At 39.8% G+C, this 26347-nt stretch overlaps 1 protein-coding gene and 1 long non-coding RNA gene across 4 annotated transcripts in view; both read left to right on the top strand.

Moving 5' to 3' along the window:
• Positions 1 to 3423, top strand: part of LOC103154808 (uncharacterized) — a 5783-nt gene extending 2360 nt beyond the window's left edge. Inside the window, exons 2-4 of one of the 3 annotated variants that reach the window (XR_477966.2) lie at positions 1547 to 1704; positions 3062 to 3178; positions 3272 to 3423. This is a non-coding gene — a long non-coding RNA (uncharacterized LOC103154808). Of the gene's footprint in view, positions 1 to 1512; positions 1705 to 3061; positions 3179 to 3271 lie in introns of all 3 variants that reach the window. The other 2 variants (XR_477965.2, XR_477964.2) reach the window with 2 other exon arrangements.
• A 42-nt stretch (positions 3424 to 3465) lies between these two features.
• LOC103154823 (unconventional myosin-XV-like) overlaps positions 3466 to 26347 on the top strand; it is a 47021-nt gene continuing 24139 nt past the window's right edge. Inside the window, exons 1-25 of the mRNA XM_007576241.2 lie at positions 3466 to 5650; positions 6288 to 8801; positions 8899 to 9018; positions 9135 to 9452; positions 9620 to 9817; positions 11466 to 11707; positions 12303 to 12696; positions 12919 to 13001; positions 13330 to 13393; positions 13488 to 13597; positions 14446 to 14520; positions 14949 to 15039; positions 15140 to 15145; positions 15230 to 15333; positions 16099 to 16162; positions 17019 to 17132; positions 18852 to 19013; positions 20398 to 20511; positions 20646 to 20704; positions 21034 to 21157; positions 21268 to 21363; positions 23885 to 24016; positions 24889 to 25014; positions 25087 to 25164; positions 25996 to 26147. Of these exons, the coding sequence (XP_007576303.2) occupies positions 3935 to 5650; positions 6288 to 8801; positions 8899 to 9018; positions 9135 to 9452; positions 9620 to 9817; positions 11466 to 11707; positions 12303 to 12696; positions 12919 to 13001; positions 13330 to 13393; positions 13488 to 13597; positions 14446 to 14520; positions 14949 to 15039; positions 15140 to 15145; positions 15230 to 15333; positions 16099 to 16162; positions 17019 to 17132; positions 18852 to 19013; positions 20398 to 20511; positions 20646 to 20704; positions 21034 to 21157; positions 21268 to 21363; positions 23885 to 24016; positions 24889 to 25014; positions 25087 to 25164; positions 25996 to 26147 (7256 nt within the window). The 5' untranslated portion in view covers positions 3466 to 3934. The remainder of the gene's footprint in view (positions 5651 to 6287; positions 8802 to 8898; positions 9019 to 9134; positions 9453 to 9619; positions 9818 to 11465; positions 11708 to 12302; positions 12697 to 12918; positions 13002 to 13329; positions 13394 to 13487; positions 13598 to 14445; positions 14521 to 14948; positions 15040 to 15139; positions 15146 to 15229; positions 15334 to 16098; positions 16163 to 17018; positions 17133 to 18851; positions 19014 to 20397; positions 20512 to 20645; positions 20705 to 21033; positions 21158 to 21267; positions 21364 to 23884; positions 24017 to 24888; positions 25015 to 25086; positions 25165 to 25995; positions 26148 to 26347) is intronic.

Raw genomic sequence — 26347 nt, 5'->3', positions numbered from 1 at the left:
TTTTTTTTCTCACATAACTTATGATAATAACAAAGTCCAAGTTTTGAAAGCATGGTATAAATTCACAAGGCAAGCATGATGATATGGCACTCATTAAAAAAAGTTTGCGAACCACCAACCTACTCTCACCAACAACAAATTAAGAATGCTGCAGGAGTTGAACTGCTCCACTAGATAGCAGCAGATTGCTGTGTGCGTGGGTGTGTGTGTGTGGGGGGGATATCTCAGTTTGTGAGTTAACTGCCAGAGATGATCTCTTACTTCTCCCCAGGATCTGAATGCTTTTGATGAGAATCATCATGTTCACCTCTGTTGTAAATCTGCTGTGTTCTCCCAGGCGTGTATCTTGGTGTCTCTATGCTGTTTCTTCTTTACAAATTCTATCTAAACTTGGAGGACCACCTGCCAACACGAATTGCTTTGGGAAACTTGCTACCTACATTTCATCAGGTCTTTTCATTTTCTTGATCACCACGAGACACAAAACTGTGGGGAAAGGAATAAATATTCTTGTGTAACATTAAGTCTTTTGAATGTCTTTGTGAAGCCTTGTGCACACATGTATAGACATTGACGTGTGCTCTATGCTGGTTGGTAATAATTAGATACACTGATAATCTACAAGATCTGGATCTAGCAACCTAACACCTGTACCCTATAGCTGGACAGAACCGGCAATCTGACCCCTTCCCTCAGGAAGAAGGATAATTTGGTTGATGGCACTAATAATCACAGCCCTGTTACCGATCCTTCCCTGGCTGGAGCTCTGTGTGTTTGAGAGTCATTCTTGTGTAACTGATACCTTAGAGGGAATACGTCATATCTTTAACAAGTGTGTGTAACTCCGACCTTTGCCCCATTTCGTACTTTAACATATGTCAAAGTATGCTAGCAGTGTCTACATGGCTTATTTCACTTTAGTTTAAACAGAAAGGATAACAATATTGGGTGGGGGGTGTTAGTGATAATATGGGGAGTAAAAAACTTAGCAGATTCAACAGCAGATGTGTGCAGGTGTTCACACACAACTTCTGTCATGCTAATAAATGAAGTCTGAGAGCGTTAATTACTCAGCATTTGTACATTTTACAGTATCTTCACTGCTAATCAAGCTTATCTTCTGCATCCCAGAAGATTAGCCAATCATGCTTTTCTTCTGTTCCTCTCTGGACGTTTTGTATTATTTATGCCCCGCCCCCTCAGCCGCTCAGCAATCTCAAGTTTCACCTGCAGAGCCAGATGACAAATTAAGGCTCCTTCCATGACCTATGACAAGGAAGTGTCTACACAGACACACACACCTTCACATAAGTACACACATACAACTCATCTGCCCATCTCTCTTACTTGCACACTCCCTTGAGGTCACCCACTGTGCACAGGATGTAGTGTTGAGTAACAGAATGTGTTATGCTTATCACTGGAGGACATGATAAAATCAGAGGAGAAGCACATTGCAAACTGAAGTTATTATTTATTGTTTTTTACTTTTTTCTTTCTTGATTATTGAAGAAGATACCTGTGATCAGACACGCTGTGTTTGAAGATTTCAGACCCCGACCACAACAAAGGCAGGTCTTCTTTATGACCAAAAGGGAGGAGCCAATAATGGAGAACTGTCCAGGTGAATGAAATTGTCAACATTGTCTTAAGAACTTAGCTTTGGCTACGCATCTCTTGGAAAACGACTGAACCACTGAGGGGGTAAAGCCTTTTCTATGTTTTATCATGTTGTGTTCAGGTTTTGCATTTAGTAAAAGGCAATTGAAAATCAGTAGACAAGACTATTCTATTTAAATCTACAGCTAGATTAAGCTTAAACTGTGCACTCTGATAAACATAGGCATTGGTTTAAGATCTTTGTATGCAGTATTATTCAAAAATATTGTTCAATTTTCTCTTAATACTAGGTTTCCAGTATTAGTACAGATATAATATAGAAACATCAGCAATAATACAGAAATATCAGAGATGTTTCTGTACTATTTCGACATGGCTTTGACTAATATTTCTCCAGGTCTTTCTCCCGGCTTTCTAAAGGTCTGACTGAGTTGTAATTTGGACATTGGTGGGTTTTTTCACTTAGTTTCATCCACATTTTTATGTTTAATCATGTGTAGGTGTCCTTAAAAGCAAGGATAGTGGATAAGTGGAAGAGAAAAATTACAGTCACAGATGAACAGTTTCTGAAAGTCAAGTTTTGATAAATAAAAAAATAAAAATCATGATGCAGTATTTATTTTATTGAGCAGATATTGAGAAAATAATGTAGCCTGCTGTCTGGACAGTGTTAAATTGTTTAAAAAGTCATTTGTTTTATTTAGTGGAACATGGATGGGGTTTAACTAGCAGACTAAACAAAGCTTCACAGGCTCTTTAAGAAAAATTGGGATGTAAACCCTTGGCTAAACATTTGCAATGCAGCTTTCTGGACTATAAATACTGGCCAAGCTTAAATAGTCAAAAATAAGGTGGAAGGACCTGAAAGGCAAATGTCGTAGCTGATTGTCTACTGAACTCAATGTTTTCAGCTAAAACCTCTTTTGGAATCACCTGGAGATAAAATAATATCTTGTGTCCTTGTAAGCTTTTGTAAGCTTTGTTGTTAACTGTTTGTTTGTTAACTTTATAAGAGAGAACATGTAAATTATTTAACAGAGATAAAAAAAATCTTCTTATTGTCTATTGCTAGACAGAAAAACTATTGATTCCAAAAACCCTTTCAGATGTTCATCGTCAAGTGGTGACTACTCTTGAGGAGGACCACTCTAAAAAAAATTAACACATCTTAAGAGAAACGTAAAAAAAGAGATGGATGAATTGAGAATTTTGTACGTTATTTTATTTCTTTGTCCAATTCAGTTTTATTCACAGATACCTGTATGGAGATTTTAGTCCTTATGGTAATGTACTCTCAGACCTAAAGAAAGTTAAAGCTAGGAAGTAGGGTTCTTGAATGACTCCAGATTGGAAGATCTGGAGTCATCTGACTTGAAACATTGGTTCACAATTGAGTATTTTATATATTATGTTAGGAACCAGCATGTTTATATCTGTACAGGAGTCTTCATGGGGATCAGATCTGAACAGTGTGGAACTGCTAAGGACGGGTGGATTCCTTCCTCAAACCAGTGGTGAAGAATCATAAAGTCACATCAAAAACAATAATATTTTTAAGGTTAGTTAAAAATGTCACTGTTTTGTGCATTACTGACAATCTAACTTCACAAACATGATACAAATTTTGTTCTTTTATGTTTTGTGTTTAAAGGTCAACAGCATTGAACTTTGTACTGGGAGCATGGTGTGCTTCTAGCAAGTGGTCAAAATGCCTGGTAAGAAAGATACTAAAAAGGACACCAAGAAAGGTGGAAAACCTGAACCAGAGAAAAAAAAAGAGGATGAGAAGAAGGCAAAAGATGACAAAAAGGGAGCAAAAGATGACAAAAAGGGGGGAAAGGATGACAAGAAGAGTGGAAAAGATGATAAGAAAGGAGGAAAGAAGGGAAAAGAGGAGCCATCTAAAGGCAAAGATGAGGGGAAAAAAGGAAAAGACAAAGGAAAAGGTAAAAAAGTAGAGTCTGAAGAGGAAGAGGAGGAGCTACTGAGTGATGAAGAGGAGGAAGAGTTCAGTGAAGAAGAAGATTGGGAGGATTCAGAGGACAACAAAAAGAGAAAAGGGCAAGCGGGTAAAGCCAAGAAGGGTGGGAAGTCTAGACGTGGTGACGACTCTGAAGAAGATGATGAAGACTATGACGATTCAAATGAGGATGATGATGAGGAAGTGGCTCACGGTAAATCTAAAAAAAAATCTAAAGATGATCATCACCATAAAGGAGGAAAATCAGATGCAGATGTGAAGAAGAAAAAGGGAAAGAAGAAGGAGGAACCACTGGTTCCTGTTAAAGAAGTCCCAAAGAAAGGTCTGAAGAACATGTCAAAAATGTTCATGAAGTTTTCTGGCATCAAAAGACGCAAGAACAGTGTAAAGAAACTGAAAAGCACATCACGTTTATTCCTTGGCTTGGGAAGGAGGAAGAGCCGGCTTGCTAAGAAAAAACGCCGAAAGTCTATGATGAAAAATACCTCACGGTTTATGATGAAATTTAAAAGTAGCCAAAAGAAGAAAAAGGAGAAGGAGGCCAAAGAAAAGGCAGCAGCCGATGGAGGAAAAAAGCCAACGTACATGCTACTTCGTCTTGGGGGAGGGAATTCAAATAAAAAGAAAGGGGGATTCTTCAGAAGTCTCTTTAAAAAGCAGGATGGCACAAGTGATGACTTCAAGAACAGTAGTGCCTTACTAGGCAAGGTTGCTGCAGCAACTAATTGGCTTACCAAACGGTTTCTGTCAAAAAAAATGCAAGAAAATTCCAGGCATCATGGCTTAGATGGCCATAGAGGAAAAACACGACAATCCAGCTCCAGACGGTTTCTGCATGGTTACCAAAACAATGGTTATACGTTTGGGGAGGAAGATGATGGATATGACCAGCACTATGTAGTTGACCAGAGAGGTTACAGGTATGAAGATGGCTATGATGATTATGGAGTTGAGTCAGCACCAGGTTATGCAAGATATGGTCAGTATGGATACTACGAGAATGAGATGGAAGGGGCAGACTATCAAGACCTGGGTTACTATGAGGAAGACGGACTCTATGATACAAATGTTGAATATTATGATGATGGATTTAATGATTACAATAACCTTTACTCCTCTGCCCAAGGGTATTATGACACTGAGGAAGCTGATTATGCTTTTGATTATTATGGGTACCAACAACAACAGGCAATGTATAATGATGAAGTCCTGGATTACTATCCTCAAATGCATATGGGTGGTATGTATGGAGGGGACATAGGAGGATTTCTTGATCCTCAGACTCAGTTTTATTATGATGAAAATGATCAGGGAGCTTACTATGCAAATAGACAATTGGGTTACTCCAACATTGGGCCTCAAGGTTATTATGGGGATCCTGTTGTAACAATGGAAATGCAAGGAGGATTTCAGCCAGACTTTCAGGTTGGATATAGCAAGCCCGGAATATACCAAGACTTGAGCTCCCAACAGACTGCATTCCCACATGGAGCCCAACAGGTCTTTGAACTTGGAGTACCAGGTATGGGTAAAGTAGACAGCCTGAATGGGAACCAATATGTAGGTCATATGAATCAAATGGGGGATGATTTGGGAGGAATTCAGCAAGGGGACATAACATTTAGAGTTCCTAGACCGCAAGTGCGCCTGTTTGGAAAAGAGCGATTAGATGTTCCTCTGCCTCCTCCACCTACTTTGCCTCCCGATCCTGAGTTTGAAGACATGTCAGATATCCAGTATGAAGACCAGATTCCTCTTACACCATATCAACTCGAAGACATGTCATTTCAACAGCAAATCCCAGTACCAGAACCACAACTGCCTATGTTTCCTTTTCAACAGCAACAACTACTGTCACCACAACAGATACTATCCCCACAGCAGCCAATGATGTTTCAACAAGAAAATATGTTGCCCCAAATGATGCCCACACAGATGTCATCACAACAGCAGTTGATGCCCCAGCAAATAATGCTTCCCCAGCAGCAGATGATGTCAGAGCAGTTGTTCCAACAACAACCAATATCTCCACAACTAATTTCACCACAGGTAATTGTAGTTCTTGTCTGTCATTGCTTTAGTCCAAGAGGGAATGGTATATTATACCTAAGAAGACAATATTTGGAGATATTGAGGTGTTGTGACAAAGTGCTATATGTAGAACACACAGAAAGAGACTGGGGTAGAAAGTCATGTTTTTCCCAGCCAGCTTTTGCATTGGCATAGTTAGGAACTGTGGTGCTTGAAGGGGCTACAATTTTTTACTAGCAAATTCGGAAATACTTTCCTGATAGTAATTTTTAATGAAGTTTCTCCAAACTGGAAAAAAATCTAAAGCAAGCAGCACAACAAAATTGAAATTGTCCATGGTGGTGCTAAGGCCAGCTGATTGATCTGATTGTAGGACATGTTATACACTATGTAATTTTGAGGGGAGGTGCTAAACTGCCCAGGCTGTTCCTTAACTAATAGACTGCTGTATTTCACATAAGCTTTATTAGCCAAATGGTAAAAAGAAAGTATATCCTTTTTTGGTTTTTGGATTTTAACATAAACATTATTTAGCCTTTGTATGATTTTATAATATAAAATTATACACCATGAAAGCATGTAGTGTCTTTGTTTTTAGCATGAGCTTATGTTAATACCAGCAGAGTGTAATGGATGTCTTTCTTCACCACTACAGATGATGGCAGACCCAATGATGATACCACAGAGGCAGGGTTACAGCCTCCCAACCATCCCAACACCAACAGCCATGATCATTAAAGAAGCGACCATGTCTCCTCTCCCTACACGGCGCATGCAATCTTCTCCGACTCCATCTCGTCGCTCTGTCATTATACCCTCTCCACAAATGCAAAGGCATCCTTCAGCCATGGGTTCACCAGTCCCCACCCCTATGGCTGTAAGAAGGCAGATCCCCTCCCCACAACCTTCCATGAGGGGTGGGCTCATTAATGCTCAAAGACCTTCATCTGTTTTGTCTAGACAGATTTCACAACCTGCTTCTCCTATGGTGTCCCCAGTTCTTCATCGTAGAGGGCAGCCTCCGAAGTCACTTTCTCCTTTGGCCAGAGCATCCTCACCCCCTTATTCTCCCCGTGCCTCCGTAATTCGTCGTAGTCCTCCATCCTTGGAGAGAGGGTCAATGAGGCAGCATTCGCCCCTTTCATCACCCCACATTTCCAGGAGGATGCAAAGTCCCCAGCCATCACCCACTTCTGCTCGAAGTCCGGTGGGAGGCAGAAAGATACATGATCCACCCTCCCTTTACCCTGGTCATGCATCGCCACCTCTCTCTCCTCAACTAAGTCGAAGGCCTTCACCCTCTCCTTCTCACCGAAGTTTGTCTCCTGCAGGGCCTCGGCCAGCTCCATCCTCCCCTACTCTTTCTCGTCGTTCAACTCAACTGCTCAGGGATCCCACGCCATTGGCCAGGCCTAGGGCATTTGGAAATGTTCCTTTAGGTACTGTCAGGCCCTCACCCATGGGTCTTAGAGGGCGTCCAGTGCCCCCTCCCACACAAAATGTGAGCCCATTTCGTGCTTCTTCTGTGAGAAGTAATAGATCTTCTGTACTTACCATAGACTCCTCCCTTCACTCTTCTCCTTTCCATTCCCCTCTTATGGTCCACCGAACACCCCTGGGGAGAAAAGAATCTGTCCGTCCTCCTCTTCGCCCCATTGCTCGAGGGCGTCCCCTTAGGGCCCGGCAGTCAATTAGAAGCATGCCTCCCCCTTCCCCGCAACCCTCCCTTAAATACATGTCACGCAGTCCATCTCCACGCCTTTCTCCTCGACTAAATCGTCAGTCCGTTGTGTCAGATCCCTATGCTGATCCTTATGCTGAGCCATCACCACAATTTGTTGACCCATCTTCTCCCATGTTATCCAGGTCTTTGCAGAACCAATATCTTAGATTACATTCACCTTCAACCCTTAGACCACAAGCACCCCAAATGGTGGGTATGGGTCAGATGGCTCCAGAATTAGTAGAATTCCAAGGTCCTTCAATGGAAAGGCCGATGTCTGTTTATGAGCAGCCTTTGCTCCCTTCATCAATGCTCTCTGGAGCTCTGCAAAACCAGGCAGTGAGAGGAGCATCCTATGTTTCTCCACTTCAGAGACCTCAGTCTCCATATGCTCCATCTGTACCTTCGTCTCCATTGCTTTCTGGAGCCATGAAACATAGTCAGGCAATGAAAGGGATGACCTCTTATCAAACTCCACAGTTACAATCACCATATGGACCAACTGTTGTTATGCCATATGATTACATCTCTGAGCCTGGCCCAACACCATTACTTCAAGATGCACTGCAAAACCAAACTGGTTTTCCCCCGCATCCTTATACTGAGGTATCACAACAACTTGTTGCTCCCTCATCTCCTATGTTGTCCCGTTCTTTGCAAAACCAGGCTATTCAACCGGATGCTTTTTCAGCACTTGCACCAGAAGCTGTCCAAATGGTAGGCATGGGTTTGATGGCACCAGAATTACTAGAACCTCATGATTCTACATTGCAGAGACCGACATCACCTTATCAGCAGCCTTTGCTCCCTCCTGCACAAATGCTCTCTGGAGCTCTGCAAAACCAAGCCATAAGAGAAGCATCTTATGTTTCTCCAATTCAGAGACCCCAGTCTCCATATACCCCCTCTGTACCCTCATCTCCACTGCTCTCTGGAGCCATGAGACATAGTCAGGCAATGAAAGGCATGACCTCTTATCAAACCCCACAGTTACAATCTCCATATGGACCAACTGTTGGTACGCCATATGATTACATCTCTGAACCTAGCACAGTACCTTTGCTTCAAGATGCACTGCAAAACCAAACTGGTTTGCGTAATGTGTCTAATTTAAAATCTCCCATAATGCAACAACGGAATCCTTATGCCCCAGCTGGGCCTCAGCTCCAGAGTGCTCTGCAACAAAACCCAAATCTCCGCCAGGCTTCCTTTCAGACACCTATGCAACTCAGACGGTCCTCAGTTGTAACTCAATCACCCTCTTCACCAATGTTGGGAAGAGCTCTGCAGAACCCACAGTTGATGCAGGCATCATACCAGCTGCCAGGAAGAACCTTTATGAGCCCGTATGCAGATCCCCGTTCTTCACCATTGCTTGGCCGTGCATTGCAAAACCAACAAGTCCGGAGTGCCTCATATATAATGCCCGATGGATCAGTTATCAGGGTAAATAATATGTTCAAATAAATGTCTCTTCAAAGGCAAAAGGTTATAACTTCAATTGATATCCCTTCCTTTTACTCTCTATCTTAAACTCAAACAGGACCCTCGTCTACTTCAGAAGCCAATGTCACCTAACCTTTCTGGAGCTCTTCAAAACCAGCATCTGAGGATGGCTTCATATACTCTTCCCGATGGCACCATTATAGATTCTAGACAGAAAGTAACCAATGACCACCTGTAGTACAATACATTCAGTATAACAGTAGTTAATGTATACAGCTAACATATAATGCTTGCAATAATATTATAAATAATTATTACACTTTTTTTGTTCAGCATCCTATTTCCCCAAACCTCAGTAGGGCTTTGAACAACCCAGCCATACGTGAAGCTTCCTACTCTCTTCCTGATGGTACCATTGTGATAGACTCCAAAACAGAAAAGACACCCAACCTTACAGCAGCACTTCAGAACCCTTACTTGAAGAGTGCTTCGTACACCCTCCCAGATGGCACTATCATCATTGATCCACGGAAACCTACCTCTCCAAACCTGTCTAATGCTCTTCAACACTCATCACTGCGGAATGCCTCATTTACTCTACCGCAGGGGGTTCGAGACCCAAATACTCCAGTGTCACCAAATCTGGCAAAGGTTAGCTATAAATGGAGATTTCTTTTCTGGTTTTCTGATGTTTTTCCATATTTTTGTCCGTGTGTTGTTGTAGTTAGGACATATGGTTGATGTTTATATTTTTCAGTAATCTACTGCTTTGTTGTTGTTGTTGCAAACACTTTAACAGAAGTCATTTGTTCTTATAGGCTCTTGCTAACCAAGCCTTGAAAGCTGCTTCATACACCCTTCCAGATGGAACTATTATTGTGGACCCAAGGAAGCCAAAGAGTCCAAACCTGACAGCAGCCCTGCAAAATCCATATCTAAAAGGGGTATCCTACGCACTGCCTGATGGAACCATCATCATTGACCCAAGAAAACCAGCTGGCCCTAATCTTTCCAAAGTATGTTTTCTCTGTTCAAAATTTGACATAAGCTGTTCAAATTGTGGACTAAATTTAAACATATGATAGAAGCTTCAGCATGTTGAATTTATAGAGTATACATTTTATATATTGTATTACAGAAATATTCATAGCCATTGAACTTTTTCACATTTTTGTTGTACAACATTTTAATGGTCGAGCATGAGAGGAGTTTTTACAGCTGCTGGTTGGGGAAAACAAAGGCTGTTGCCACTTGGTTAGCGGCAGAGAAAGCTTCTACAGCTGCAACTTATTCACTCTTGGGACAGTGGAGGCAGAAAAGGGGAAAGCAGTGGCAGTGGCTGCTGGGATAAATGAAAGGGGAAAGTAGCAGCAGCTGCCTCTCTGCTAGTGGTGGATTACATGTGTGGGGTCAAACTTCCACTTCTTTCAGCTTTTGTGCGTCTCTCAGGCTTCAGCTTGGCTCACTTTGGATCCAGGGCTTCTTGGAAGAAGCAACATCTTTATCCACCAGTAATAAAAGATATATAAGTTGTGGAGATTTATTCCTGTTCTTTCACTTTCATTTTTTGGACTGCAATTCAGTCAGCTGCTATGTTGTTTTAAAGTACTTTAGAAAAAACATGGTATGATTTTGGTATGGATTAGTAAATACAGGCCAATAATCCTGAAGTAAATACTATTAATTGTGATTGACAATAAGTGGCATGATTTGAAAATTGATGTGTTGTTAGGCCTGCCCAACACCTCTGCAGAAACTCAATCCAAGACCACATGAGTAATGAATGTTGAAGCAATAATAGCTCCCAAACACCATGTAAAGGGCAGAAATGCATCAAGAAATATTGTGTCCAATGTGTTGATCCACACTCGGCATGAACCATACCATGGAAGCAGAACTGCCCTAACTGCTACAAAGTGTGCTTGTTACTGGTATTACAAAATGACTCTAACTTAATTGTTGCAAGAAGCCATGTGACAAGGCCTGTTACAATAAGCAATAAATCAATCGATCGCATGATAAATTAAAAGGAGCTAAATCGTTTCCATTTGCATAATTTATCGTTTTTCTCTTTGCTCTCTCTTTCTACCAAAAACTGGATGACAAAAGTCTTCAGCCTGCTGCTTTGGTCTCAAGTGGTCCTTTCTTTTAAAGACAGTTTTGTTTACAGAGACTTCATAATTCATTTTATTTGTTGTCTCTGTTGTTTTTCTTATTTATTTTGGATATTTAGAATATCTTACAGTTTCAGTATTAAACTTTATTGATCTTTTAGAATGTCTATGAGTATGACATTATCATTATATTACTTGAAAATGGTCTGAAAACAAGATTATCGTTCATCAGAATAACTTTTGGGACAATTTATCATCCATCAAAATTTGTTATTGCGACAGGCCTATGTTGTACATCACAATGAACGTGTAAAGAGAAACTCTCCCCATATTTTTTCGCTTCCCAATTCTGCAATTTTCTTTATTGGTTCATCACTGAAAATTACAATAACACACACGTTTTTTCTTCTTCTTCTTCTTCTTCTTCTTCTTCTTCTTCTTCTTCTTCTTCTTCTTCTTCTTGTTCTTCTTCTTCTTTTTGCAAGGCACCGTAGGTTAGGGATTTATGGCCATTGTGATATTCATTAAGTTCTTTGATCTGCCCCTTTAGGCTCTTCTGAACCAGGATCTTCGAAGTGCGACTTACCGGCTCCCTGATGGTTCTTTAGTTATGCCTGGCCAGAAGCCATCCACTCCAAACCTGGCAGCTGCTCTTAGGCAGAATCAGGGACTTCGCTCTGCTGGTCTCTACCATCTCTCTGATACCTCAGTCCTGTCAGGTGCACCCAAACCCACCAGCCCCAACTTGACCTCTGCACTGCAGAACGAAGAGCTGCGTGGTATCACTTACAGGTGTGGAACTACATTTTTATTAGAAGCTGGACATTATAAAAAATGACTCAAGTTTACACAGTTTTGCAATGAATAACATGTTCAGCAGCTTATACTAATGAAGCATAAGGTCTGTTCCCAAGAGGTTATCCCATGAGGCCTGTTGAGGATCTGCCTGTGTGTGATAAATATTTCCCCTCAGCAAAATGTTCTTGCACAGATACAGAAAGGATGATGTTACTTGTAAATGATCAAAAATGTGGTTGAAACTGAAACGTATAAAGATGTTTACAGATGTTTAGATGTGGTTCAAAAGATCTTTGACATTAATCAAATAGCCTAATTTAGCCTGAATTCCAACATCTTTTTCAAAAACACCATTTCTGATGTGTTTTTCTGTCCTAGCAAAGACAAAATCTGGTCAACCTTAAAAACAATAACAAAAAATGTTTTAAAGATAACTAAAAAAAAAAAACAATGAAATAATTCAGTCATAGTCAATAGGAGAAACATTGTATAAGTATTACTTGCAAGAGTAATGAAAAGTTAAAATGGACATTTGGTTCATGGACTCTATATTTTCTATACAAAAAAGGAGCTGTCCTTTGTTTCACAGGCTTCCAGATGGCTCTCTTCTCACACGCCAGTTCCGCAACCCAAAACTGTCCGACGCCATCCAAAATCAGCAGCTTCGTTATGCTTCGTACACTGTGCCAACAGAGCTTCAGGGGGAGGACCATCGCTATGCTGTGATACCCCCGTATGGACCACGATCTGGTCACTGGGCCAGGAACGCCAGAGGTGGAGGAGAAGGTGGGGAAAATGTTTGGGCAGCTGAAAGGGTTCTGCCGCATGGGACGGTTCAGAATTTGTCCAAGTGGTCCATGTACAAAGAAGATGGAATGTTGGAAGCATATTCACCAAGCCCCCAGGTTCCAGAAAAACAGCTCCAGAACTTGGACTGGACTCCTGGAAGAGCTAGAGTACCAGGTCAAAGCTGGTATGACAAGGTATCTGTTTTCATTCATGTTTCAGTCATAGTTCAAGCAATGGGTAAAATAGGTAAAATATTAACCAGATGAAAAGTCACAAGGTTTTTTCTTCAATGTTTACCATATTCCATAATCTATGTCAGCTGTGCAACCAATATTGGTTATGTTTCTTAAATTTAGAATGGGTTTTGTTGTTTTGTTGACCTAATGCCATAATAATTGCATATTAATTGTGTCTAGATTTTTTCTATAATAAGCATGCCCACAACAAACCACAGAGTTGTACGCTGGGCAGAGGGAATGGAAGACATGACTCAGCTCCCGTAAGCACAATTCAGACCAAATAAAAATATTTCAGATGTTCTTCCTGCTACATTCTTTCGACGATTGTGTAGTTTAAAAAAGACATAGCCTTATGACAGGCTAAAAGTTAAATTTTTATTTGATGCAGCACTTTAGTAAATTTGTGTGAAACAATTTCTTTTCCAATCTTAAAAGATGAATTCATGCCATTGCAACAGAAGTTTAAGAAAACCCAGATTGTCTCTTTATAATATTAAAGAATGGATTTCAAAGTGAATGCATCACTGCTAATTAATTGTGACTGTGTTTTCAATGGGTTTGCCTTTAATTTCCTCTGTTTAATTTCAGTGAGCTGAATGAGACCACTGTTCTAATGAACCTGAAGAAACGTTTTGACCATGAACTTACATATGTACGTTCAGCGTCTAACATGACAATAAACTAATCTGTCCAAATATCACAAACACTAAGCGAATTCCCTTATTTACTCTGTTCCTTTCCCTCAGACCTACATAGGGAACATTCTTGTGTCTGTGAATCCATACAAGTTGCTCAACATCTACGGCACAGACATGGTGCACAAGTATGAAGGCCACGGTCTGAGTGACAACCCACCGTAAGACCTTGATGTTGTGATCCTCACTCAAATGTTTCACTGTGGGGATGGTGTGATTCAGGATGAGTTTTGTCTCCGTTTCTCTCACACACAGTGTTTTGCATGTGGATCAATAGGTTTAGTTTTGGTCTCGTCTGCCGATCACCTTCTTCCACGTTTCCTTTGTTCCTTACAGCTTATAGCAAAAGCTAAACAGGACTTCTTATTGTTTTTTTCTGCTGTTGTTGGATAAAAGCCAAATGTAGGAGAGAGTCATAATTAGTTCTTATTTATTCAGATACTCCCGCTTGAGTTGTGGGTCTCTGCATCTCCTCTGGTTTTACCACTGACCTCTTGTCTGTTCCTTTTGGTAATGTTCTGTTTGTTGTGCTTTTCAAATTAGTTGATGTCCTTGATAAGTTAGTAGTTGTGGTATCATCTTTCCATTTTTAGAAAATGGAAAGTGAAATACCTATGGCTTGGAAAATTGCTTCAAACACTATTGCAACATAATAATAAAATACAAGGTTTGTGCTTGTAAAAATGTGTAAAGGTTGGAGGTGTAAGGTACTTTTGCAAGAATACTTTCATATTATTGAACTGTATCAGTTACAGTTGTGCTCTTGTTCTGAGTACGTCTACATGGTAAGCCGTACTTAGAGATGCAGTATCATGGTAAGCAGGGTGTAAATGCCTGCGCTCTCATATGTAAGTGATAGGCTACTGTTACATTGTAGCTGGTTGGTTCCCAAGGCAGCGTTTGGTCATGTTTTTCACTACCACATATGCATTAAACAGACACACTCAGCACCCAGAAGTGACAGGCGTAAAAATAATGGTCATTCATGAAAAATGTCTTTGTGTTGCAGTCATCTCTTTGCCATTGCTAATCTCTCATATACAAGCATGATGGATGCCAAAAAGGACCAATGCATTGTGATCAGGTATGAAATGTCACAGTTGCTGCTGCTAATATGTTTTTATTAAATACTGATTTCAGTAAGCAGCTCTTAAACTTTACAAAATATTACCATTTTAATGTCTTTTCTCTGGGAACTGTTAAGGTACCAAGAACGATGAAAATTCTTCATCAATATTGTACAAGTATGACCTAATAAATGGTATATCTGTAATTCAGAATTGTGTTACCTGAAGATACCAATTTTTAAGGCCATTTTCTGGGAGCTACAGAAATAAGAATATCATACAAACTGTCATTTCAATAAAATTCATATTATATAGATATAGCTTTTTTATGCACTCATCCACCCTTTTCCGTGCCGTACCTGACCATTTTGAGAAGAACACTCTTCTTACCATTCTTACCAATTAAAACTCCTGCACTGTACGCTCATCATTTTTCTTTTTCCAGTGGAGAAAGTGGGTCAGGAAAGACTGAGGCCACTAAGCTGATCTTGCGTTACCTGACAGCCATAAATTACAAACGCAACGTCGCTCAACAGGTATTCACTGATTACTGCTCTGTAGCTTCATTCTAATTTAGCTTTATGCTCTTACATTTTAATGAACTTTTTTTCCCCCATATGCATCATGTTTGTCCAGATTGAGGTATTTTTAAAAAAAATTATATATGGTAAACTAACATTTTCATTTTACAAAACCAGTGATGTTTTATTGACGATGTTTCATCAGATCCTTGAGGCTACACCCCTGCTGGAGTCTTTTGGAAATGCCAAAACAGTTCGCAATGACAACTCCTCACGCTTTGGAAAATACACACAAATCTACATGGAGGAGTGAGTAACTATATTTTCTGCTCTTGCTTTTATTGAACAAGTCAAACGATAGTTTCAGTTTTCTAGGACTTTTAAGCATCTTTCAGTTGCCAGTCTCTGCAAGGCATTGGGGCACCAACTCATTTTTGTATGTGGAAGTAGGACATAATCAGTAGTATCAGAAGCTGTTGATATATCTGACAGAAAACTTTAACAAAATTTAAATTAAAAAAAGCAATACCGGAGAGAATATCATTAGTAAGCCCGAAGAGCACTGACTATTTTTAGTTAAAATCTTAATGAATTTATTCAAATATGTAATTTTTTCTGTTGTACTCAATTGTTAATTAGAGAAAATTTGAAATGTTTTAGATAAAAAGGGGACATTTAGTCATAGATTTAGTTCACTAGTAAATAGAAGTCTGGGTTATATTAATCATGAAGGGTGTGACTAAATATATTTTTTATAAATGTCTAAGTATAGCACCAGTTCTATTTACACCAATTCAAAAGACCAGTTTCCATTATTTCCATAGTGTATTATGCAGAGATTAAATTAGCCTAATGCCATCAAGCTAAATTTATGTTAGTTTGATTCTGTAAAGACAACTCATCTGTTGAAATGGAAACACAGGGTCTTCCTGGTAAATATGTAAACATGTCCCAGAAGCAGCTACATCATGATGACATATGTTCTTAGAGCAGTGATGTCATGGAGCCAACCACATTACACATGTATGACCTCTTACCTAACACAGCAATGAATGTTTGTGTGCCATTCGCCAGGGGTGTAATCAGTGGTGCCATAACGTCTCAGTATCTGCTGGAGAAGTCCCGCATTGTCTTTCAGGTGAGAAACACGAGAGCACACACCTGTACACACACTCTGCGTGTCAGGAGGAGTCTTCTTACACATGAGTTATACTGAGAAAGTGGACAGGATGTAGCAGAGGTCCAGTTTCAAATAACTACTACCCGACGACGTTTATATGCATCTGTTCTCCAACACAGATGAATCACTAGCCTGGCCGTTTCCTTCATACGCAATTCAGTTTGATTCTCATCCTTCAGTGCTCTGTTTGGGATTTGTCATATTGAGTTCGATTTCTCTGGATGGATTTTATCCTGGCCAATCAGTGTATAGGAGGAACGACTGGTATTGATTTTCTTTTCTCCGTTTTAGAATTGCAACCTACCGTGGATGTAGTTTAGCAATGGCAGTGAAGGAAGCCGTTCAGTTCATGTTGGCCACGCTTCCAAATCATAAAACTATTAAAGCTGGAGCAAGAGGAATGTTTTAAACATTTTATTGCTGGAAAAGATGTAATGGCCCTATTTCTCATGGGGTTATTTACAGCACACACAATTTTCAGTAAGCTTCATAGTGTGAAACTGATGCACTATATACATTAGCAACTAGGTAAAATTAAATTTCAACAGAATCTGTGCCTCCAGCAAGTGATGGCTTCTCAACTGCCCAACGTCCAGACCATCTGTATGAAGAAAACGTAGAACAAGGGGCTGGGCAAGCACCCCTAATAAATAATTGAATTCTCGTGTGTTAGAGAAGTGACGCATCTAAAGGTTGCATGACATGCGCAAAGTCTGCTGTAGAGGCATCAAGCCTTTAGTTAGTGCTGTTGGTTTTCATCCTTCCATTGAACAAATGATTGATTTCAGCTCTTTTGTGTTTTATAAATGCACAGGCCAAATCAGAGAGGAACTACCATATCTTCTATGAGATGCTGGCAGGTCTTTCCCCTCATGAGAAGCGTTCATTGTATCTGCAGGAGGCTGAGACGTACTACTATCTGAATCAGGTTCACTCACACAGCACGACACCAGGGACTTGGGTGCATCTCAATACATTAGAACATTATTGATTAAAGGTCTAATTCATTTTAGTAATTCAGTTAAGAGTGAAACTTGTAAATTAGATATTTGTTTTTCACTAAGCAATATTTTTAGAAATATATTGTCTGTTGTTTTTTTTACTAACACCCCATGAAAATTTGCAACAGTAATATTATTAAAAAGATGGTTAAAAATGAGAGTGTTTTCTCAGCCTACTGAAAAGCATGCTGATGTACTCTTCTCTGAATAAATGGTCTGGGCTCCTTTTTTGAGATTCTGCATCACTGCAGTTTGGCATGGTGGCCATCAGCCGGTGGCCCAGCTGAAGCCCATGTTGCTTTCATAGTGATATACACCACACAGATGAGATGATTTATTTTGTTCTATTTTTGTCCTTGACATTATCTTCTCTGTGTAGTTGTACTTAAGGCCAGTTTTCTGGCCAATCAGTGACGGGGTGCCATCGTCATTAAAGTAGGTATTGATAGGGCAGTTAGCAAGTCACAGATTTTCAGGAGGAGGGAGCATGGATTTCACTCTTCCAGTTCACTTCCCCTTCCATGGTGTGAAAGTCACAGCCACAAAAACTGCAGCTCTTTGAGAGCATACATGTGAAGATAGAGGGCAAATGCTGTTTAGAGATAGGAACAGGGACTCGGTGTGCTGGGTGGCTCAGTTGTTAGAGCGTGGGCTGAACATGCAGAGTTTATAATCCTTGATGCAGTTGACCAGGGTTTGAGCTCCGGTGTTCTGTCAGATAGCCATATGCTGTCAGGATAGCATACATGCAGTCAGTACTCATGCCCGCGCATGCGCATTAAGAAGTCAGACCATCAGCAGAGTCATCAGTTCAGCATACGCAACAAGTTATGATGAAAATAAGTCATTAAATTGTTTATAATATGATAACTAGATAGCTATACATGCGTTGTCGTGGTTTCAGTGTATTTAGAGCAGGTCTAGCTGCAGCTGCAGTCAACTACAACACACGCCCGTGTAAAACTCATTAATCTACTTAACCGCTAAGTCAGGATGCCATACAGCTGTTAATAACAAAGTTTATGATGATCTACGTCATGATTCTATGTTGCTGATTAAATAAAATCATATGGTAATGACAGTATATACATGTCTGAGGTAAGCGTATAACTATCTGACAAAGTATGCTGATCTGACAGAACACTGGTCTCAGGCCATTTGCTGCATGTCTTCTTGTGTCCACACTGTGGAATAACACCTCTTGTTATTGCTAGTAATTAAGTCACAGATTGTTTTAATTTTTTGCCTTATGCTTTTTCAAGATGTCTTCATCTTTGGTTAATAACATTGACTCTTGTCTGTTTTTTTTTTTTTCTTTAATTAAAGAAAGATTAAAAAGAATTAGCTGATAAAGACCACACACGTTTTCATTATGCACTGAAAATCTCAGAAGTGAAAGTGGCTGCACTTAGTCTGATAATGGAAAATGTCTTACATTCTGTTGGTAATAAGCATTAATGTGTTGTGACGCACTGAAGTGGGTCTTCTGAACTGTAGCAGAATTAAACTTCAGAAGTTAGCAAAAATAAGCAGAGAGCTGCTGATGAGTTGTTCTAAAACCAGAATGAAATTAGATGAGGTTAAGTATATTGTCAGTGATGCTAATGAGACGACAGCTGTGTGTCTGTGTGTTCATGTGTGTGCAGGGAGGAAACTGTACAATAGAGGGTAAGGATGATGGGGAGGATTTCAGGCGTTTGCTGAATGCCATGGACATCCTGTGCTTCACCCCAGAAGAGCAAAATGGTATCTACAGACTTCTGTCCTCGGTGCTTCATCTGGGGAATGTCTACTTCCAGTCACATCAGGTCTCACTCAGTCAAACTGACACATACACACCTTGCAAAAGGATGCATACCACTTCAAATTTTCAACAATTTGTCTATATTATAACCACAACTTCAATGCATTTATTTATTTATTTTACAAATACCAATTCAAAATCATTTGTACTCATCCCCCCCGAGTTCTACATTATAGAGCCACTTTTGCCTGCTATCACAGCTGCAGATTTTGTGGCTGTGACTCTATGAACATTGTCTACAGGCAGATTGTTTTATAGCCTAGTCTCTGTCATACTAGAATGAGTACATCTATGAACACAAACTTTCAAGGAAAAGTTTCAAATTTTCAGCACATCCTTAAAAGGGGAATATCACAATAAAGACACAATGTCACCTTCAGTTGTTATGAAAATGCTGTATAAATCAAAATACAGCATTTTCATAACAATGAAAATGCTGTATTTTGTCTTAGAAATTCGTCTTCACCTTGAGATTGTTCTGTCTGTTTAAGAACCTCTGGCAATTCCCCTTCAGCACGTCATCACAACATTGCTTCTCTATGCTGTCCATTGATGCTGTTTACAACCGTTCTTAGGAGCGCTGTAGTTTGCATGATGAGCTCAGTAGATGTGCAGTTCCACCTGGAGTTTGCTAGTTACAGCTTTCTGGTGGAGCTATAAGGCAGAAGAGTGGGCGTGGGGGGGAGGGCTGGAACTTGGCTGAGGGCTGAAGCTCCAAGGTGGAGCTCTGGGGAAACGGGCAGCTCTCTCAGGCATTAAGGCATCCTGAATCACCATGAGCGACTCAGGGATTCCTCAAATATGCATAAATGAGTCAAAGCAACACTCCGGGTATATTTTTATTAGAAAATGACATCAGAATGTGACAAAGCTCAAAAAATCAATTTTGCACAATATCCCACCCTCAAACAATCACAGTGCAGGAAATTGTCTAAATTCCAAAGCATAATTAAAGCAGTACAGTCCCACACAATATATGTCATGTAGTCAACTATTCTTCAGCAGGGAGCAGGCGACACCATCTCCTCAGTGACTGTACATACATAAAAGCAATGGAAAACTTTTTCAAGGTGCGAATGGCAAATTATTTTTATCTGGTTCTTTTGCACCGCTCTGTTTTCTAATGCCGATGTGAGAAACCGCCACCGAGGTCCATTTAAAAAATATGTCACTGCAACGCAATCTCCTGAGCTGTAGATCTTTCCAGCATTCCAGTTTTATTAAATAAATGCATTGATGTTTGTGATGTCACAGTCTAATGTGGCATGATGTGAAAACATTTCAGGAGTATGGATACCTTTGCAAGGTAATGCAATATAAAACTCTATTCAGTTTCAAAGACACAGCAGATGGTGACAGCATGGCTGCATGTATGTGCCTCTGTCCAGGTTGAGGGCCAGGAGGCTGCGGCGGTGGTGAGTGCACAGGAGATCAGAGTGGTAGCCGAGCTGCTGCAGGTTTCACCAGAGAGTCTGCAGAAAGCTGTCACTTATAAAATGACTGTAAGCACATGGTCAACCTCACACTCAACCTTAATAGGATGTTTCCATGTTTCCAGACTGTTATCATACCGGCATGAGAGCGGTGCTAGTTATCCAATTTGTGTCTTTGAACTCTCTTCCCCTCTGTCCCTCAGGATACAGGGAGGGAAAAGATCTACACTCCATTGACAGTGGATAGCGCTTTAGATGCCAGGTGAGTGCCTGAAGTAAATTCTCAGTAAAAGAATTGAGGTTATAGCATTTTGTTTTTGCAACTGAACCCATTCTTGACAGTCTTATTTGAAGCTTTTTTAATATTCTTGTTTTAACCCTTCTATAAAAAAAACTACACCAGGAGACTTATACACAGGGGGAGTGGAGAGTCTTTGATATTCTCTTCCAATCTTTGGTTGAGGCATGTGAGGACAAAGGATCTCAGGGCCGGGGGGAGATTTTTCAGATGTCTTCTGTTACCATAGGAACCCAGTTTTCTGTTTCCATAGAAACCTTATTGTGTGTTTTTTTTTGTTGTTTTTTTTACAGAGATGCTGTTGCCAAGATCCTGTACACGCTGCTCTTTAGTTGGCTGACAGAGCGTATTAACGGACGGGTCTACCCTCGCACTGAAGCCCTCTCCATCTCTGTACTGGACATCTACGGATTTGAGGTCACGTTATGAAGCAATCTCTTCTGTAGATTTTCCTCTGGTGATGGATTAAAGCTTGCCTCTGTTAACTTACCCGTACACCTCTCAATGTCTTCTCTTTTGCTCTTCAGGAGCTACAGGTGAACAGTTTTGAGCAGCTGTGCATCAACTACGCAAATGAAACTTTGCAATTCTACTTCAACAGAGTCGTCTTCCAGGAGGAGCAGGTCAGGGAGATCACAAGTTAAGACTTCTAGATCAAGAAGTTATACACTGAACTGGAAAAAAATTCTCACACATATCTCACGCTTATCCAAAGCCAGACTTATTTTTAGTTTTTGTAAGTGTTCTTAAGCAGCAGCTTTTTCAGACTTTCTGAATGTCAACAGATGTTTTTCTTTGGACTTTGGTTGGTTTTTCATTCATTTTCAGCTTTATACCTGATCATACCCACAAGGATGGTTTTTGCTTTTAAATCCTTTTAACTCTGCCAAATCATTCAGGGCTTAAATTTTACCTCATCAACCTAATTTTCTTCTAAACCATTAACAATGGCAGAGAACAGTCATATTTTAAAACCAAGTGATTCTGAAAGAGATGTTAAGTGAAAGCTTTGTATCCACTGTCAGGTGTTTTAGATTCTTTTCTAATTATTAAATGCAGATTTCAGATGTTGTTGATATGATGCAGAGAGTTTTGTTTGGCTTAACATTTCTTCTGTTGACTTCCACAAGCCCACTTTCTCTGCTAATTTAAGCAGAAACTAGTTACTGCAGAGTTTGCAGCACACCAGGAGTATGTGAAATGAAATGAAGGTCTTAAGTACTGGGGAGCTTGATTATTGACAAGTGACAGATGGATGATTGGAAACAGGGTACAGGAAACAGGGTACAGCTGTGAGGAGAGACCAGAGACACAGGCTGGAAGGAGATAGAACATGAGAAGAGCTGAGGATGAAGTAAACAATAATTGAGGTAAAACACTGATATAGGAAAGGTAGGAAAAACTAAGCTGATTACAAAGACTGAACTAAAAAGTAAGAACTAGAGCATAGAAAAGTGCAAACATAGAAACAAACGTATAACCGCAAACAACCCAAGTCATGACAAAGCTATGTCCATAACACACAGTCATGCTATCACTCTAACAATTGATGCAGCTCTTCTTTCAGATAATCTAATAGTCACACATGCAAACATAAATGTTAAGCTCTATAAATGTTGTGCAAAACTCATTCCAGCTTTATTTCATGCATGTGGTGTTTGTGTATTGCTTTGAAAGCTCACCTTGCTGACCCCTGCCTGATATGAGCCTTCCTTGACTGGACATAGTTTGTGAAACATGATTATGCAATTATTTCTGTCTGCTGGAAGAGGATCATTCAGGCAGAGCAGAGCTTTATACCTGTGGTCACATATAACGCGGGTATGACGAGGCAATGTAAGCTATGAAGTAAACATAAATCAAAAAATCCAAAGCTGCAGACAGAGCCTCTGAGCTCTGCAAATCTGAGCTTAGCTGTGAATCTAAGAGCAGCTGTTGGAGACAAATTGGTGTTTTGTGAATTCAAAGACAGAACACTGTCACTTTGTCACTAGAGACATAGATCAAGCTGTCTGTTCAGGGTAGATATTCTTTTTCCTACTTTTTCCTTTAAGCTGTGCTAAGGCCTGTGGCTCCCAGTAGGTGTGTTTAACCTGGAACCTACAAGCTTCAGTAAATTGTTCCCAGTCTTGTGCAGGTCCATGATTCTTTTCCTGATATCTCAATTGATTTCTCAATATTTTCCCATCGTGCCATACAAGAAAGCAGCATGTTCAAGCTGTGGCCTTAAAATACATCCACAGGTGTTCCTCCAATTATTTCAGATATGTCAGTGAACCTATCCAATGTTTCCAACATCTTGAGACATCATCTGTGCTTTACCTCATTTTTTAAAGAAATTGAAATAATTTAGTATGTACACTTCTGATTTAGAAGACATAAAAACAATAATTCTCTGACATATTGAAAATAATATTGATATTTTTAACTGACCTGAAACAGTTTGGTCTGATTTAACTTCAGACACTGACAGGAAGGTGTTTGTGTCTTTATTTGATGTCTGTCAGTTTCTGGGATCAACTGGGTGCCTTTTTAGTCACACTGACCACTTTACACGACAGCCACATTTATCCTTCCACATCCATAAAAGTATGTACATTTATACACTTGTGCAGAGACTGGTCTTTAATTTGGGCTTAATGCTCATGTGACCACATTATTTCAGGAAGCTGAAATCTAATCTTAAACCTTCCGATTGTAAGACAACTGCTCAACCTCGGAGCCATATTTATAAGCCATGAGGAAATAAACAAATGAGACTGCAATGGAAAGCTACCAATGAGTTATGAGGTTACAGTTGGAAAGTGGAGGTTGGGCTTCAGTTCAAACCATATTTTCCAGCCAAAACAAAAGTATTGGTAACAAAGTCTCCAAGATATTTTTCAGATCATAATGTGAAGATTTATATGGTGACTTCCATTGTAAGAAGGAAGTTATCAGAAGCTTCTGCCTTTTGAGAGCATGGTTGGGACAGGGGGACTTTTAATTAAATGCAATTGATGGATATCATATGGACCCACAAAGATAAAACCTGGCAAAATAAAACATTTTCTTACCTGATAAACTTTATGCTTTTTTGTGATGGTTTATTGGTTTTATTAACCTCATGAACTTTGTTGTTGTGTCCTGAATGGTGTTCTGCAGGAGGAATACATGCGGGAGCAGATCCAGTGGCAGCCACAGCCCTTCAGCAATAACCAGGCATGTCTTGACCTCATTGCTGCAAAGCCTCATGGGATCCTACGCATATTGGACGACCAGTGCGGCTTCCCCCAGGTACCAAACATGTTTCCCATTTTGGCATTTAAAATATGGATAAGAGTACACTGAATAAACACACAGAATCTTTACACTGATCTTTTTGTCTCATAGTGCTGAGAAACAGCCAAATGTTAGCTCTTCATAAATCATCAGTAAAAACTTAGCTCTTCATAAATCATGAGCCTGTTAACCCTTGTGTTGTTTTGAGGGTCAAGAGTGACCCACTACCATGTTTAGCTGTAGAAAAAATACTTGGAACTATCTTTTTCCGACTTAAAATTGTATGACTTTTCTTAAATTGACCCCATCATTAGAAAAAGTGACACTTTGTTTTTGTTTATGTTTTCATGTGGGCTGTACACCACTAATGTACAAATATTGTCTTATGGGTCATTTTGGCCGTCGCTGATTCGATTCCCGACATGATGACCGTAGTTGCATGTCTTCACCCTCTTTCATTACCCACTTTCCTGTCTAACTAATTATAGGTTGTCTGAATAAAGCAAGATGTCATAACACTGAACTATTGAGAGCAATAACTGATTGAAATAATTCATGCTTAACATTTAGAAGAAATTAAGTTTTAAAAGCCTTCTCTGTTGAATATTCCATGATTCAAGGGATTGTATCATAGCCAGATCAGATCAATATAAAACTATTAAACATGCTGACTTAATTATCTACCTGCTGCTATCATCACTTCAACATGATAAAATGATTGAGCTCATATTGAGATAAATGTATTACAGAGTCTGTGGAGCTCATTGTGAATTAAGAGCAGCATTTCATCAGGGACAGACTGAATCAGTTTTCCAAATATGTATGTCTGCTATAGACACATGGTTTCCATGGTACATCAACCATTAACCATCCACAATTATCACTAGGCAACAGACCATACCTTCCTTCAGAAGTGCCACTATCACCATGGTAATGATCCACTGTATGCCAGGCCCAAGATGCCATTGCCAGAGTTTACCCTGAAACACTATGCAGGGAAAGTCACCTACCAGGTACATTTCTGTCTGTTTTACTTTGTTCACGGTTTAAATTTTCTGTCTGAGCTCCAACAATGTGCTTTACAGGTTCATAAATTCCTGGACAAAAACTTCGACTTGGTGAGGCAGGATGTTTTAGACCTCTTCATTCAAAGCAGGAACAGAGTAAGATCATGCCAGTTCTATCTTCATCTGATGAGTAATCCAGATTTTGTTATTTTTAAGCAGTGCATTCCTCGCTAAAATCTTTCAGAAATAAAATCCCATTTAGCTTTCAACTAGCAGTTAAATTGGTTAACATTTTGGGTGGCATTCTGGAAGAAACACTTGAAAATAATCACAAAATGTTTTTATTAGAAGAATTGAGTGAAAATATTGTTTTAACCCTTTAAGCCTTTTTAATTTTTATTACATTAAAACCAGAAACTTCAACGTATTTTGTCAAATTTGATGCAATGGACCAACACAAAGTTGCAAGTATGTGTATGCTGCACATATTTATAAAATGCAAAGACAATAATTGGGCTTTTTATAAACTTTCACAATAAAAAAAATACTCAGAAGTTTAGCATTCATTTCTATTTAGCTTTCCTTCCAGTGATACTCAAAAAAAACACAATGACCTCTTGGCATTGCCTGAGTAAATAGGGTGTGTCATTTAATCCAGCTGGTCAATGAAGGCCCCAGTGGCCTACAACAAGAGCACCATTCCAACAATACAATGATTTTATGAGTGTAATATTACAAAATGTGAAAAACATCAAAGGCTATGAAAATGTTTTAAGGTGTGGTGGGTGTGTTGCAATGTAAGCTGTGATCAGTAACCACAGGCTGCAGACTGTAATTACAATACTCTCCATGTAAAAAATCTCAGTATTTTAACTATTCAGATAGTTAATGTTTAATGTTTAGGTATCTTTAACAAATATCATCCTCGTGTTACCAGAGAAGCTCTGTCTTTTAGGCTAACTGTACATGCTCTGTGTTTGTGTTCAGATGGTATCCAGCCTTTTCTTGAAGCATTCTGAGTCTTTGACGCAGCAGCACTCCAATTTGCGTCGCAACAGTGCAGCCCGACGTCATCAGACCAACACAGTTAGCGCAAAGTTCCAGAGCAGCCTGCAGGAACTGCTGGACAAGATGGAAAGGTTTGTAGATACTACAGACTTCTCGCTTTTTTCTACCAGACATTCATACTTGAAAGCATAAAGGGCATGTGGATGCCTTCTCACATTAACTGTACACAGCCGAAATGGCAAATATGATTGAACTCTTGTCATTGGTAAAATGAAACCCATGATAAGTCATGCTGAACACCATCAACAGTTATGAGACAGTGCAAGACAAA

The sequence above is a fragment of the Poecilia formosa genome, unplaced genomic scaffold (assembly GCF_000485575.1).
Source record: "Poecilia formosa unplaced genomic scaffold, Poecilia_formosa-5.1.2 Scaffold402, whole genome shotgun sequence".
Lineage (NCBI taxonomy): Eukaryota > Metazoa > Chordata > Actinopteri > Cyprinodontiformes > Poeciliidae > Poecilia > Poecilia formosa.
Note: the sequence above shows the minus strand (reverse complement) of the source record. Positions and strands in the feature narration are given on the sequence as shown.